Source organism: Cryptomeria japonica, chromosome 9 (genome assembly GCF_030272615.1).
Source record: "Cryptomeria japonica chromosome 9, Sugi_1.0, whole genome shotgun sequence".
Lineage (NCBI taxonomy): Eukaryota > Viridiplantae > Streptophyta > Pinopsida > Cupressales > Cupressaceae > Cryptomeria > Cryptomeria japonica.
Genome location: NC_081413.1, coordinates 650,200,152 through 650,214,204, shown reverse-complemented (window position 1 = coordinate 650,214,204; position 14,053 = coordinate 650,200,152). Strand labels below are relative to the sequence as shown.

The 14,053-nt window shown below is 33.4% G+C and overlaps 1 protein-coding gene across 2 annotated transcripts; it reads left to right on the top strand.

Annotated features, from left to right (window-relative positions):
- The first annotated feature begins 666 nt into the window (after positions 1 to 666).
- On the top strand, positions 667 to 3,426 carry LOC131066741 (xyloglucan endotransglucosylase protein 2). 2 transcript variants are annotated; one of them, XM_058001576.2, is made up of 5 exons: positions 667 to 809; positions 1,908 to 2,114; positions 2,287 to 2,387; positions 2,566 to 2,759; positions 2,859 to 3,426. In XM_058001576.2, exons 2-5 carry the CDS (start codon positions 1,937 to 1,939, stop codon positions 3,256 to 3,258), a joined length of 873 nt encoding a protein of 290 aa, XP_057857559.2. In that variant the 5' UTR covers positions 667 to 809; positions 1,908 to 1,936; the 3' UTR covers positions 3,259 to 3,426. The 2 variants fall into 2 exon arrangements, with proteins under 2 accessions (XP_057857559.2, XP_057857560.2); XM_058001577.2 differs by having other exon boundaries at positions 670 to 809; positions 1,926 to 2,114.
- Positions 3,427 to 14,053: the final 10,627 nt, after the last annotated feature.

Here is a 14,053-nt window from a genome sequence, read left to right as displayed (position 1 = left end):
TTTTTCTCTTTTCTTGCTTTTTGCTATTACGATGGGTCATGGAGTTTGATCATATATCAAAGAGGAAAACCCACACAATCAAATTGAGAAACAATTAATCTTATCATAAATTGTAAAAATTATATCCCTACAATTCATCACCCTCACTAATTATACGAACCAATAAAATCATTTTATTGAATAAATAATTTTTTTTATTAGAAGAATGCATTTATTGATAAAATAAAATTTATACCAAAGAGATGCTCTTTGAGAGAAACTCTTTGGAAGAACAATTTACATTTGCCTATAAAGTAAAACAATATAAGACCGCTTCCAATTTTCAAATAAATCATTTTTTTCCAAGAATATCAAACATCACTCCCTAATGAAATTATCAAATTAATCTCCCCAATGAAATTCATAGACCTCTAGGAAGAATTCAAATCTCACCTATTGAGAAGGATTCAAAAGTAGCCAATATAAGAAAGATTATTCTAGAGATTTGACACATTGGGAAGCTTATGTCCCTATTAGTGAAGATTCAGAACTAGACTAGGTCGGTAGAGACAAACAAGAACAACAATAGGTAGCTCAGACAAGCTTACCCAGCTGTATTTTAGCAGGCAATCTTGAATACTCCATGAGCTGGACCAAGCCATTAACAGTACGAATTATTTTTTATTATTATTTTATTCTTCCCGAGCACTACAAAAGGGCCTATCAGTTCAAATGGAGCTCAGTATTTACTTTCATATAGCACTCCATCTCAAAGACTTGATCGAGTTGAACAAGTGGTTTCAAAGGGCATTTTCTTCATTTCCTGAAAGGTATATGGGCTTTTTTGGGAAGTATGTGTGTTTTCTTTCTACTGGGGATATGATAAATTGCAGAAAAGCACTTGGCATCAGTAGATAGGACCTGCCATTCTCATTTTAACACTGTTTTTGTTCAGAACTTGACAAGTTTTGCCACTTTCATTAATGCACTGATAAGATTCAGTATTGTTTTGCAGCTTTGAAGGATTATGTGGATTTATGTCTAGCATTTGTTCTCTTACCTTAGGAATGCATTTCTTAATCAGGCCTAAAACACCAATATTTTTGGGATATTTTTCCTTTGCTTATGGCTGCTATTCCTTTCAGTACCTCTTGTTGTATTGTGCAGAGGTCATTTGAGTCAAATATGTCTTAGACTTTAGCCATCTTGCTCTAATAATAGCTTTCCATTTCAAAATGTGTTGAAGTGGTAATGCTTTGAGAGGTTTAGGACATGGATTGGGTAAAGGGTGCTATTATAGGACAAGGATTGGATAAATGATCTTATTGGAATATGATGTTTTTAGATTGCATAATTTTTTTAGTTGATGTTTCAGATCAAACTTTATGATCAAAAATCACACTAAAGAGAAGCTAAGAGTAGGAAAAAATGTGATATCTTTTGATCTGCTTAACAGAGGTTTCATTATGATTGTTTGAGAAAATAGACCTGGGTTTCATTATGAGATACATGTTAGATTCTTTGAGCAAATAGGTCTGGGTTAGCAGTTTAAAGGAAAAAGTTTCAGGTCCCTCAATTTAGTTATGTAGAATGTTCTAGGTACATAAGTAAGTTTAGGATATCAGAAAGTGATTCCTAACAGTCCTTTGTATTCAAAGCTGTTATTTGTATTCAAATTTTAATAACTTTTTCTAGTCGCTACAGAGTAACAGATTTTCATGTCAAAATGTTGTAAGATGCATTAGAGTGATTATGGGTGGGACTGGAGAGTATCTGAACAATTTTGTACAGCTGCCAGCCTCTTCCAGTACTGTAGAAGCAGTTTCTAGTTGCTGTAGAAAAATACCAATGATTTTACTGACAGAAGTAAATTCATTCGTTCAGTAGTTGTTTCCTGGATCATTTTAATCTGATGTTGTGTCTATTAGGATATGTTCGTTTTGTAGACCGTGCAAAGATGGTATTCAAAGTATTCCTGTTCTTAATTTTGGTGGTGCCTGCTGTCATGGCTGGTACACCTAGGAAGCCTATAGATGTGCCCTTTCAAAAGAATTATAATCCTACATGGGCTGCTGATCATATAAAGTACATTGATGGTGGGAAACAGGCCACACTTTCTCTGGACAAATCAACAGGTACTGTCTCATGATGTTTTTTATGGGTTTTTAATCTACATCCTTTTGAAGGCCATAGACATTTTGAAGGTTTACAGAACAGTAGGTTTTTATGCTTTAATGGGTTTGAACTTGGTCTTCTGGCTAGTGTACTCCATTTTAATCTTTTTTTTCTTTGTGGATGGTGGTGCAGGTACTGGGTTCCAATCCAAGGGCACATACTTGTTTGGGCACTTCAGTATGCAGATAAAGATGGTTCCTGGTGACTCTGCAGGCACTGTCACTGCCTTTTATGTAAGAGTCATGAATTCCGGACATGGTCTCCACCTTTTTCTTCACTGCTTTTTAGGTGTTAGTTGTCTTGTAGTGTTTAATGCTTAGCTTTTGTATTGTAAAGAATCAGAACCTTTTCAAAATCTCTGTTTACCTTAATAAAAAAAGGCAACTGACTAGTTGTTATCTTGAATTGCAGCTGTCATCACAGAACTCTGAGCATGATGAGATAGACTTTGAGTTCCTAGGCAATAGGTCTGGACAGCCATACATTCTTCAAACTAATGTGTTCAGTGGAGGGAAAGGAGACAGAGAACAGCGCATATATCTCTGGTTTGACCCCACAAAAGATTACCATTCTTACTCTGTTCTCTGGAATATGCGTCAGATTGTGTAAGTTCATTTCATTAAGAAACAAATAAGTTCGTTTCATTAAGTTGGCATGGATATCTTTTTGTCTTTGGTGCTAAAACAATTAGATTTGGATTTCAGGTTCTTTGTAGATGATGTTCCGATCAGAGTGTTCAAGAACAGCAAGGACTTGGGAGTGAGATATCCATTCAATCAGCCCATGAAGATCTACTCAAGCCTGTGGAATGCAGATGATTGGGCCACAAGAGGAGGGATTGAGAAGACAGACTGGAGCAAAGCACCATTTGTTGCAGCATACAAGGGATTCCACATTGATGGGTGTGAGGCCTCTGCACCTCATTCACTCTGTCCAACACTAGGCAGGAGATGGTGGGATCAGAAAGAATTTGATGATTTGGATGGATTACAGTGGAGAAAACTCAAGTGGGTTAGGAGCAAGTATACCATTTACAACTATTGTAGTGACAGAGTTAGGTACCCAAAACTGTCCCCAGAGTGTTCTAGGGACCATGACATCTAGTTAGCTTCTCTTGGTTGCTTAAATATTACATATGTGGATTTTGATGGAATCATATCTATACCTAATAGATATGGTATTTTTAGGGTTGCTACAAAAATAGACATGATTATTTGTAGTTGGCATGAGGTTTTTATATTTAATGTTATAATAAGATATTTTTTGGATTCAGTTGTGTATTTTTTTGAGTCAAATTTGAAATCGCTTTTAAGGAGTCTATAATTATGTGTTTTTAATTTTGATGATAGACCAGAGTATAGCTAAATAGATGAAGTTTTCATTGTCTACGATAGTTTAAATTGATGATTTCTAAATTTGACTTGTTAGAATTTTTCACCATCTTTAGCATCACTCTTATCCATCATCAAAAAGAAAACTAAAAAGAAAAATAAATCAGAAAGATTCTTTTCTAATTTTTTCATCAATGTTTTGGATCTATACGAAATGAGAACTAAAAAAGAATAAATCACATATTCATTCTAGACTTTCTGTTGCAGTGATTACACAGAATAAAAAAGCTAATAATTTACTTTCACACATTAACATCTGATATAACTGTGTCCATAACCTCCCAATGCCTTGTCCATTGGCGCAGAGTCTGAGAGAATAGGACAAATAGTAAAAGGTTCAATATGCTGACAGACACATTTTATATCAAAGCAAAACTGAGTTACATTCAAAGTTCAAGAATCAATAGAAAGGATTGAAAAGACTGGTACTAGAATAAAAAAGACTATCTAGGCTATATAGGTGGGACTAGGGTAGATGATTTGTTAAAAGTTTAATGGCCGACAGCTTAAAAGACTGGGGGTTCTGAAAATCTATGACTAGGAACAGATGGAGTTGAGTACCTTCAAATCAAATCAATTCACATGTTTGTTTGTGTTATATGGACGAGATGGTGTGACATATCAAATCAAACATCAGAGAACTCCGTCTTCCACACAGACTGCATGCAACTTGGCTTCTTTCAATTTTTTTTATATGTTTTTCAAGTAAGTTGTCCCACATTTTAGCCAGTGTACGCCAAAATGTTGCCCAGATCTTTATACAACCGTCATCTGCATAAGCAGCCGACTTTTCTAGGAAAGCGTCACATCTTTTTGGGAAAGCTGCGGTCCTCACAGATAATTGGGGCAGCAGTTTAAGCTGATTTATTTTGGGGGAACAGAAATTCTAATTAGTTCAGTGCATTCAAAGTGTGATGTTTTTGAATTGATCAAAGTTGTTCGGTTAATCAGTTGTATCACCCACGAGGTTAATCAGATATATCAGTTAGGAGGTTTCAAAGGGGTTTTCTTCTTTTTTGGCGATAAATTGATTGGTAAACTATATTGAGTGATTTGTAGAAAGGTATAAATAGGCTTTATACTTAACTTTGCACACAGTAAATTTCATTAAGCTTTTTAACCGAGTGAGTAGAGAAAGGTACTAATAAACTTTTATAGTTATTTTTCATATATTAAATTTTTTAAAACTTTTTAATGATACATCAGATTTTGATGATTTTCTTTCAATGTCTTTATATGCAACTTAATTGTTTATACCTATTATTTTGCTTTCTCGTTAGTTAAGATGAGCGTTGTGGGATTCGTTGTGTACACAAGGGTCAAAAAGTAGTCATTTGGTCAATTGGTCCTGGATGTGTTGGTGAAGTTGAATGGTTCTTAATGAGCCTTGGGTGGTTTTGGAAGAATGGATACCCCTTAGTCCTTAGCTCTTAGCCAAAGGGTTTAGCGAAAAGGCTTGTCTAACCTCCATCAACAAAATAAAAAGTAGTCATTTATAAGTGTTGCCTAAAACCTACTTAAAGATGCCCCAATAACCATGTACTACAACCACCTCAAAAACTTGCACAACTAATCCAATGCATATTCCTCTAAGAACCAATACACATTTTCTTCTAATAAACATTTTTTACCAATATTTGTGCACAAATGAAATTTATTAATGGATTTTTAATTATCATTTTTTATTTCTTTCAAATTAGTAATTGGGGGATCAGGTGAACAAGGAGTGGTAACTAGGCCCATTTCTATTGTCGGAAACATTAGATGATTGTTTTTGTTTGGGAATCAATTTTAGCTTGAGTGTGATTCTAAACATTGAATGAAATACAATTGAATCCAAAAATATATATCATATTATGATATTTATGAACTTTATATAACTTTTATCATTTTATGTACTTACAAATTGTACCCCTAAAATTTTATTATCCATAATTACAATTATAAATTGTACATAATGTGAAGTCCACCTCTCTTATCTTATTTTAGATTGAACAAGACCTTTTAAATTAACTCAAGTGATAAATGTATACACATAAAATTGGCTATGAGTAATTAAATAAATATTTTATATTTATTTAATAATTATTCTTCTATTGAATAGTCAATTTGAAAAGATTTATTTATTTAATTCATTTCATATCCTTCTGTTAATTAATTTAATTGAAACATTTTATTAATTAATTTGTTATATCCTTTTCTTCTAATCAATTAATTAAATGTCTAATATTTAATTATTCCTCTATCTACTATCATATAGTCTCATTAATTAAATAATTTCTTAATTATTTAATCCCTTTTCCAACTCACTTTTCTATCTCCACTTCATCTTCCCTTTGCCAACTCATCCATCATGTGGCTAAATTAATTCAACAAAATAAAATAAAATCATTTATTAGCCACTTATCTCCAACTTCCAAAATAAATGAAATATTGTGTGCATACACATAATTCTCACCCTTCTTCTATATTCTCTCTAACATCCTTATATCTTAAGAGGACTCGAGTCCACTCATCCTCTCATTCCTCCATCTTCTCCAACTACCATATATCCTCTCAAGTCTTCAACTCAGTCAAGGTGAGATGAGTGACACTTGTCTTCTCCTTCCTCCTTTCTCTCAACCTTCAACTTCTTGCTCATAGCCATCCAATTTGCAAGATTCGATCATGACCGTTGATCTCTGCCACCTAAGCTCATGCACTCAAAATCTATTAAAAGAGGTCTCCTAAGCCATTTTGAAACTAATAGATAATCTTATAGTCATTCTAGGAGTCTTTATATTGCATCGGTGAGTTTGAGTTTGAAGTAAATAGCAATTTTAGAATTTTTATCATAGCTTAATATCATGTTAACTTAAATCATTTGCATATGCATATCATAGTATCAGTTAACTAGCATCCCATTCTTCATATGCCATCTTGGAAGCTACCTGTGCTTGTCTGAGAGCAAAATTATCTGCAACCAAGAATAATGAAGTTAGGACACAATGAGACATAAATCATGAAAGTATAATATCTTCTATTTATTTTTATTTTATGTTGTTTCATTGGTTGAAGCTAAGTTTTCTTGTAGCTTTCTTTTATATCTCATGATGAACTAACAAGTTTCACGATATTTATTTGGAGTTTAACTTTAGCCTCAACATTAAAATCTATGAACTCTTTAAAAAACACTAAGACATAATATCATCAAATACTTAAACCTCTTACCCCTACACCATAGGAACACATACCACCTCTCTAACTTTTAAGGTAGACTTTAAAAAGCATGTATTCGATCAATTCTTGTTGAGTGCGAGACTTTGACATCATAAGGGATGAAGTTGGGATTGTGCCCTGGGCGAATTTGGCGGAATGGATACCCCTTAGTTCTTAGCTCTTAGCTGAAAAGGTTTCAGCCTATAGGTTCATGCCCCCATATTGGGTGGCAAAAACTACTTTGTGAAGGCCCTTGTTGGGCTAGTGTGCTCACGAGTTTCATTCCCTTGATGGATTGTCGTGCTTGCAGATTTAGACCTCAACAAAAAAAAGAAGCATGTATACTCTATTTGAAGAGGTCAATGATAAATAAGATCCACCATTGGCCAAAATGATATATTACCTACTTTGTTGGTGTCCTTTTTTTATTAAAAAATCAAGGGGAATTAATTATGGAACATAGTAATAACCCAACATGATGGGTAATTAAATATAGTATTTCTAAGACTTGTAAGATCAAATGACATTATAGTAGTCTTTACTAGAAAAAATTTTAAATAATTTTTGGTGCGATACATTTATGTTAATAATTCAAGGTGTCTCACGTGAAATGGGACCATCTTCCATGTTAAATGTCTCTGAAGCACTTCATGTAGTACATATTGCATTATGGTTCTTCTTAATAATAATAATAATAATCTATAATAAAATTTAATAAGCTTAGTAGGTGCTTCATTCAATAATACATCTATATAATTAAAAATGATAATTAATAATTATAGGTGTATGTAGTTTAAAATTATATGTTTATTATAAAATAGTAAATATAAGAAGATTAATATTATTTTGTTTTAGGTTTGAAGATATTTATTTTTATGGTAGTTTTAGGGTTTAAATTATTTTGGGATTCAAAATAAGATCTTTTTATTTGTTTGTCATTTTATATTTTGTGTAACATTTATGTCTATCTAGGTCAAATATGTGCTTGTAGACCACTTTTGCATTCTTGAATCCATCCTCAATGAGTAAATATGATCTTTTTGGATGTACATTCCTATATTCTATTTTATAATTTGTTGGGTTTGTTGTCTATTATGTTATCTAGAATGGTAATATTTAAGATCTTTAGATGGCTATTAAATTGCTAGGCATAGGCAAACTCCAAAAAAGCCCAAAATTATAGTTGTGTAATAGATTGATAGCCAATTGTGTAAATGTCCTAGATAAATATCTGCTGATATAAATGTTCTTCTTTTTTTAGTGCCCTTTAGGTTGCTCCTTGAATATAATTGTCATTTGAAAGATGTTTGTGGATATGAAGGGCTGCCAAATGAATGCAACCAAATACCTTTATATACATATACATAGCAATAAATCATGCAAATGTGTGTGATTGGCTCACAACAACTAGTGAAATGGAGAAGAGTTGCCAAAATTTGAATTTGAATTTTGAAAAATTTAAGAGGAAAATTTGTAGACATAGAATTGATGTTGCACATGTGGAAATCACCTATGGTGATAGATTAGTGAATTCCATGCATAGAAGTAATGTTTGATCATCATAGTTGTAGCAAATGTGTCTCGGATGAGAGATGTGCAAAAATGAATAAGATATAGATAGATATATGGGAATACATGTAATAGAGATAAGTGAAGGAAATGAGAATCAATCCAACTTTGCATAAATTGCACCAATTTTAGATATGTAAATGTATTAATCAATTCTCTAAAAATGGGCACAAAATTAAATAATGAATATCATAGCATGCAAATTTCACCTTTGTATTTTGTCCCCACTTTGAAATACATGTGAATTTTAAATTGATCATGTATCTTTGCAAGCATGAAATTAGAGTGAATAAATAAAATATTAAAAACAACTAAACACATAATTTATTCTATTTATCAAGCAACCCTTTGATCAAGTGTTGCATGGTTGTAGATTGCAAGGATAGTGGGTGCTCATTTTGTTGGCATCTTCAAATTATGGTTTTAATAGATTGTGTTTGTATTGGTAATTGATTATGAAGAGGATGGTTTGAGTGATGTATGCATATATTTTTTGAAGGAAATATGGATGACCTAGATAAAATCTTTGATCATGAGTTTAATCCAAGATTGGTGGAGCTAATTAGGAGAGGTTGCAAGCTTAGATGAGATGTAAATTATTTTATTTTATTTAACTCAAATTGATTAACTTGATATGCATGGAATAGTAAACTTGGTGCATGGAAGAGTCAATTGATTGCGTGAGTGAGTGAAGTGAACAGATTCATGAGCAAAATGATTTTGATTTATCAATTAATTGATATAAATAAAATTTGGAGATCTAATCATTTAGTTAATAGATAACGTCTACATTTAAAGTAAAATTTAATATTTTATTTAATTATTTGATAGAAAATTGATGAATATTAGGTGGATTTTTTTAAAATAATAGATAATGTGAAAAATTAGCTTATTTTGATTAAATTATATGGAATTAGTTAATTAAATGATGATTGACTAATAATCAATGATAATAATAAAATGATAATGAATTTTTGATAAAAAAATGATAAAATAATTATGAATAAAAGATAAATGATTTGTTTCTACATTTTACCTCTCTTTAAGATAATTTTTGAAGTAGCATTATTTAAAAAAAAAAGAAAGACATATCTAGAAAGAATTGATTAGAAGATGAAGAAAGTGATGATATGCTCTAGTTAGGTGGAAGAAATAATAGATGATTAGGTAGTTGGTGATCCGCCCATGAGAGATTTTTTGTGCAAAAACTACACAAGGTGGGATCTCAAAATAAAATATGTGAATACAAATTCAAATGGAAGATGAAAATAATGGAAGAAAACTAAAAAATTAAATCAAAGAAATAAAAGATCAATTGTCATCTGATACACAATATAATATTGCCCCTTTTCATGGTGCTAATAGAATAAGTGGATGAGGATTATGCTTGATGTTGGAGAAGGATGCATCCTGTGAAGGCAAGTGATGGATGTGTGTGAGTTAAAATGTGAGTGCTAAAACAAAGAGATTGAAATAATAAGCTAACAACCTAAGCAGACACAAATTATTCAAACACTCAAGATTAGGAAGCTAAAAAGGAAATTAATGAAGCATAATTAATGAAACAATAAAAATGCAAAGTCCATTTTGTTCTTTTGTTATGATTGTCCTTTAGTTTGATGTGTGCTTGATATGTTGCAGATGCTTGATTGTGCTCCATGATGATCAATGCTAGACGTTGATGGGATGCAAGTGCTATGCTAAATGATGTGGCTGTGCAAAAGATGAGTGGATAATTTGGCATTACGATGGTATGATGGCATGAACGTGGATAGCTAAAATGACATTATAACGACATGAAAGTGTGAAAGTGAATGAATTGCAAAGAAAAAGGAGGAATAAAATAGGCATGGATGGGAGATGTGAGGGCTTGAAAAGAAGACACTTGTCCTCAAAGAGGACAAGTGGCAATCCTTAAGATGCCATGTGGAATGAGATTCCACATGGTTAAGCCAAAGGTGACAAGTGTCCTTGAGAAGGGAAAGTGTCAAGGAGAGGAATGACAAGTGTCCCCAAGGACACATGTCTATTTGGGAGATAAATGACCAAACAATAGATTCTTTTCCAAATATTAAGAATATTAGGAATGTGCACACACATGTGAGGGGGATGTTAGAAAGGGTAAGGTTGGTTTGAAGGGATAGGGTTGGTTAGAACCCAAGGGTTAGGTAATGGGTTAGGTTAGAAGGAGGGTTAGATGAGGGTTTAGGTTAGGAGACATGTGAGAAAATAGAATTAATTTAATTAATTAATTTTATAATGGAAAAGGAGGAAAAGGACAAAAGGTGAATTAAATAGTCAAATTATGCATTTGATTTATTTCATAGAAGAATTTGGCTCATTTAATTATTTAAATGATTTATGATTGTCACACAATTAATTTAAAGAGGACTATAGCATAATTAATAAAATTAATTAGCTAGAAGGAGGGAACACTAATCAATTAAATAATGTGTAATTATTTAATTTAAAAGGATTCAAGATAGCTAAATTCAATTAATTAAATTAATCAAATTTATGTGTCTACATTTTGTCCCTCTTTGTGGTGGTGCTAAAATAGCATTAGTATGAAGACAATAAGACACCAATGACTCAAAGAATAGGGAGTGAGAAAATGCCCCAAGAAGGCAGAGGAATAGTTAGTGATGCCCCCTTGAGAAGATGTATGAGAAATAGAGGATTGGGTGGCATCTTGAAAGAAACATTGCCCCAATGGATAGGATGGAAGATGACAAGAAACAAAAGCCTAGGGGTGAAAAGAATCAAAAGGGAAAGAGGAGTGCATGCAAATGCAACGAATGATATGCATGAAATGATCATGGAGCGTGAGCACCCTTGGAAATAGGTTTCCATGCAATGGGAACTTGTTTTGATTTAGCATTGTATATGATGCACTAGGGTACACAGAACCAAGGTGATTTCATAACCAATGCATGGGCTGATGCAACAAAGAAACATAAAAAAGGTTAGTCTAGCATAGCACCACATAGAGTAAAAAAAACTTCATGGGAAATGATGCTAGAAAAACCACAAGTAGAAGATGCATAGTGTAACATGAGATAATTGAGACCTCATGAGGGTACAACAAGGGAAATCTCAAGAAAAACACGCCAAGCAAAAACAAGAACCAACGAGATCACATCCTTGGATTTTTTATTCCTAGTGCACCATGATATAAAGGATCATGGTGACAAAGAGGAACGAAAACAAACGAGCTCAAAAAGATAAACAAACGTAAAAAAGAATCAAGGCCAACACGAGTGTCACATATATGTTTTGCCAAAAAGATGATTGCCAGATAAGGATCTGATAATGTTTGACTTGAGGAAGGATACATCCTGTGTAGATGAATAATGGGATGCAAGATCAATGAAACTGACAGACAAAAGGGACCTGATATGATCATGATGACAAAGACGCTTAAAGATAATTGTTGAAGAAATAATTGATGGGACATGATTGGCTGACACAAAGGATGACACCTAAGGACACATATGTATAAGTGGACCTAGATGGAGGGACATGACCAACGCTATGTTACAATATGTATAAGAGCTATGAATGATTGATGAGGACCTAGGGACAGACACAATGTTTCCCCAATTAAGATGAAAAGCCAGGAGAGATTGATGATTGAAGGGGTGTTGTTTATGTGAGAACGATATATCCCTAAAACAACCCAAATATTAGGAAGGATGTGATAAAATTATAAGGCACTGAGAGGGGGGGGGGTGTGAATCAGTGCAAGTAAAAACAACAATATAAATCTGATCACCACTTTTATCAATTTGAAACTTAACAAGCATGTAAGGAAAACAACCACATAAGCTAACACCCAATAAAGCATGCAACTCATAACACAATGTTTTTCACGTGGAAACCCAAATGGGAAAAACCACAGTGGGAATTAGTACCTACAAGATCAACTATCTACAGAATAGGGATCTGACTGGTTAAGGTCTTACAAATGCTATGTTAGGAGCACACTTGGTTAAGAGTGTCTTAGCCTGGTTAGGAGCTACCCAGTAATGGGATTTAAACAACACAAGTTAATGTGTGACCCTGTTAAGGGATTTAAACCTTCAGAGCTGTGAGGATCCTACCACACCCTATTAGGAGTGACCTTGTAAGAGGATTTTATCTTGCTACAACAGTTAGGGAACAACAAGTGACTAATCTGCATATAGCACCTCTATGCCTGATTAGATCCTCTTCAAATCTCCTTCTAACACCGACTAAACATCAATACAGAGCTTCCTCTTTCACTGCACAATCACATTCGCACTTTGGATCTCATATGTCATACATCAACATACACTATGCTCCTTTTTATAAATAGCTCCGCTAAGTCGACTAAGAACCCTTGGAACAATTTCCTAGGTTCAATGTATCTAGTCAATCTTGCACATTACGCTTTCCTCATATCGGCCACAAACAACTTAATTTAAAAATAAAACGTTAAGTCTATCAGTTTACTGATCTAGGTAACTCTACTCTACCAGTTAACTATTCTTCAAGACAGACTACTCTACTCATCATAACTCGCTCATTCAGTTGAATCTGGTGATGCAATTCAGGTCATGGACTCCTGTTAATGTCATGAACATGTGTTTCAAACCACAACACTTAACTCATCACCAATCTTCTGTACCGGTCGCTTGAACATAATTCCATCCCTATTTTACAGGTTCACTATTTAACTACTTCCACTACCAATTAGGCTTTACCGGTTGGACTAAAAGACTTAAATGACTAACAGAACATGGTTTCCATCAATGACAACACAATACAAGTCATCAATAAACCTATTACAACAAAATCATCATCAAGCCAACAATCTCCCCCTTTGGCATTGATGGCAACACTTAGTAATTTTTTTTTGTCTAAGTGTCACATTACAAAAATTATGACTCGTGACTCAAAACTCAAAACTCCCCCTTAGCAATTACATGCTATTATAAAATTTTAACTAACCGATATACTACTCCCCCTTTGACAACAATAACAAAGGTAAGTAAATACATGTGCAACAAAAATGAATACAATAGACCAAATTTTGTAATACCGATGCAAATAGTATAAGAGTCAACAGGTTACATATTACAGTTTTAAAAAAATGTCATCGAAATTAATCTTCAAAGCCTGCAAGTCATTATACCATGTTTTCAAAAGAGAGGATGTGATTTCAATGTGTGTTCGGATCTGGTATGCAAGTTCCTCCATGGCATCTAGAGTGCTCATCTCCAGTGTTAGCAAGATTGCCTTTGTTTCCTTGTAGCCTCTCTGCAAAATTTGCAACTTGAGGACTATATGTGTCTGTAACTCCTGTAGAGTGGTAGTTCTCTTAACCTTTTCTGCCTCATATGACTTCAACTAATGTTGTACACTTACAATAGAACGGCCAAAAATTGTAGCTGAATCATTTAGAGGATCAAATGATACACTCATAACCTTTATTGCCCATTGTTCTGCCTTGATCTTCTTCTCTATATCATCAAGAAATAATGAAAAATTACAAATCGTAGACAATATTTTACCTCTGGTCTTGAGTGCATCTTTTATCTGTTCCATATTATCACTAAGACCTACCCATCTCTGTCAATTTCCTTGATGAAAATTGCAATCCTCTTCTTCTCATATAATTCCTTCTTAGCATTCTTGATTGCAGCTTCTTTTAGGTTCTTCATTTGCTCACCTGCTGATGTAATCAAATGTTCCAATTTGTCAATAGGTGTAGGAAG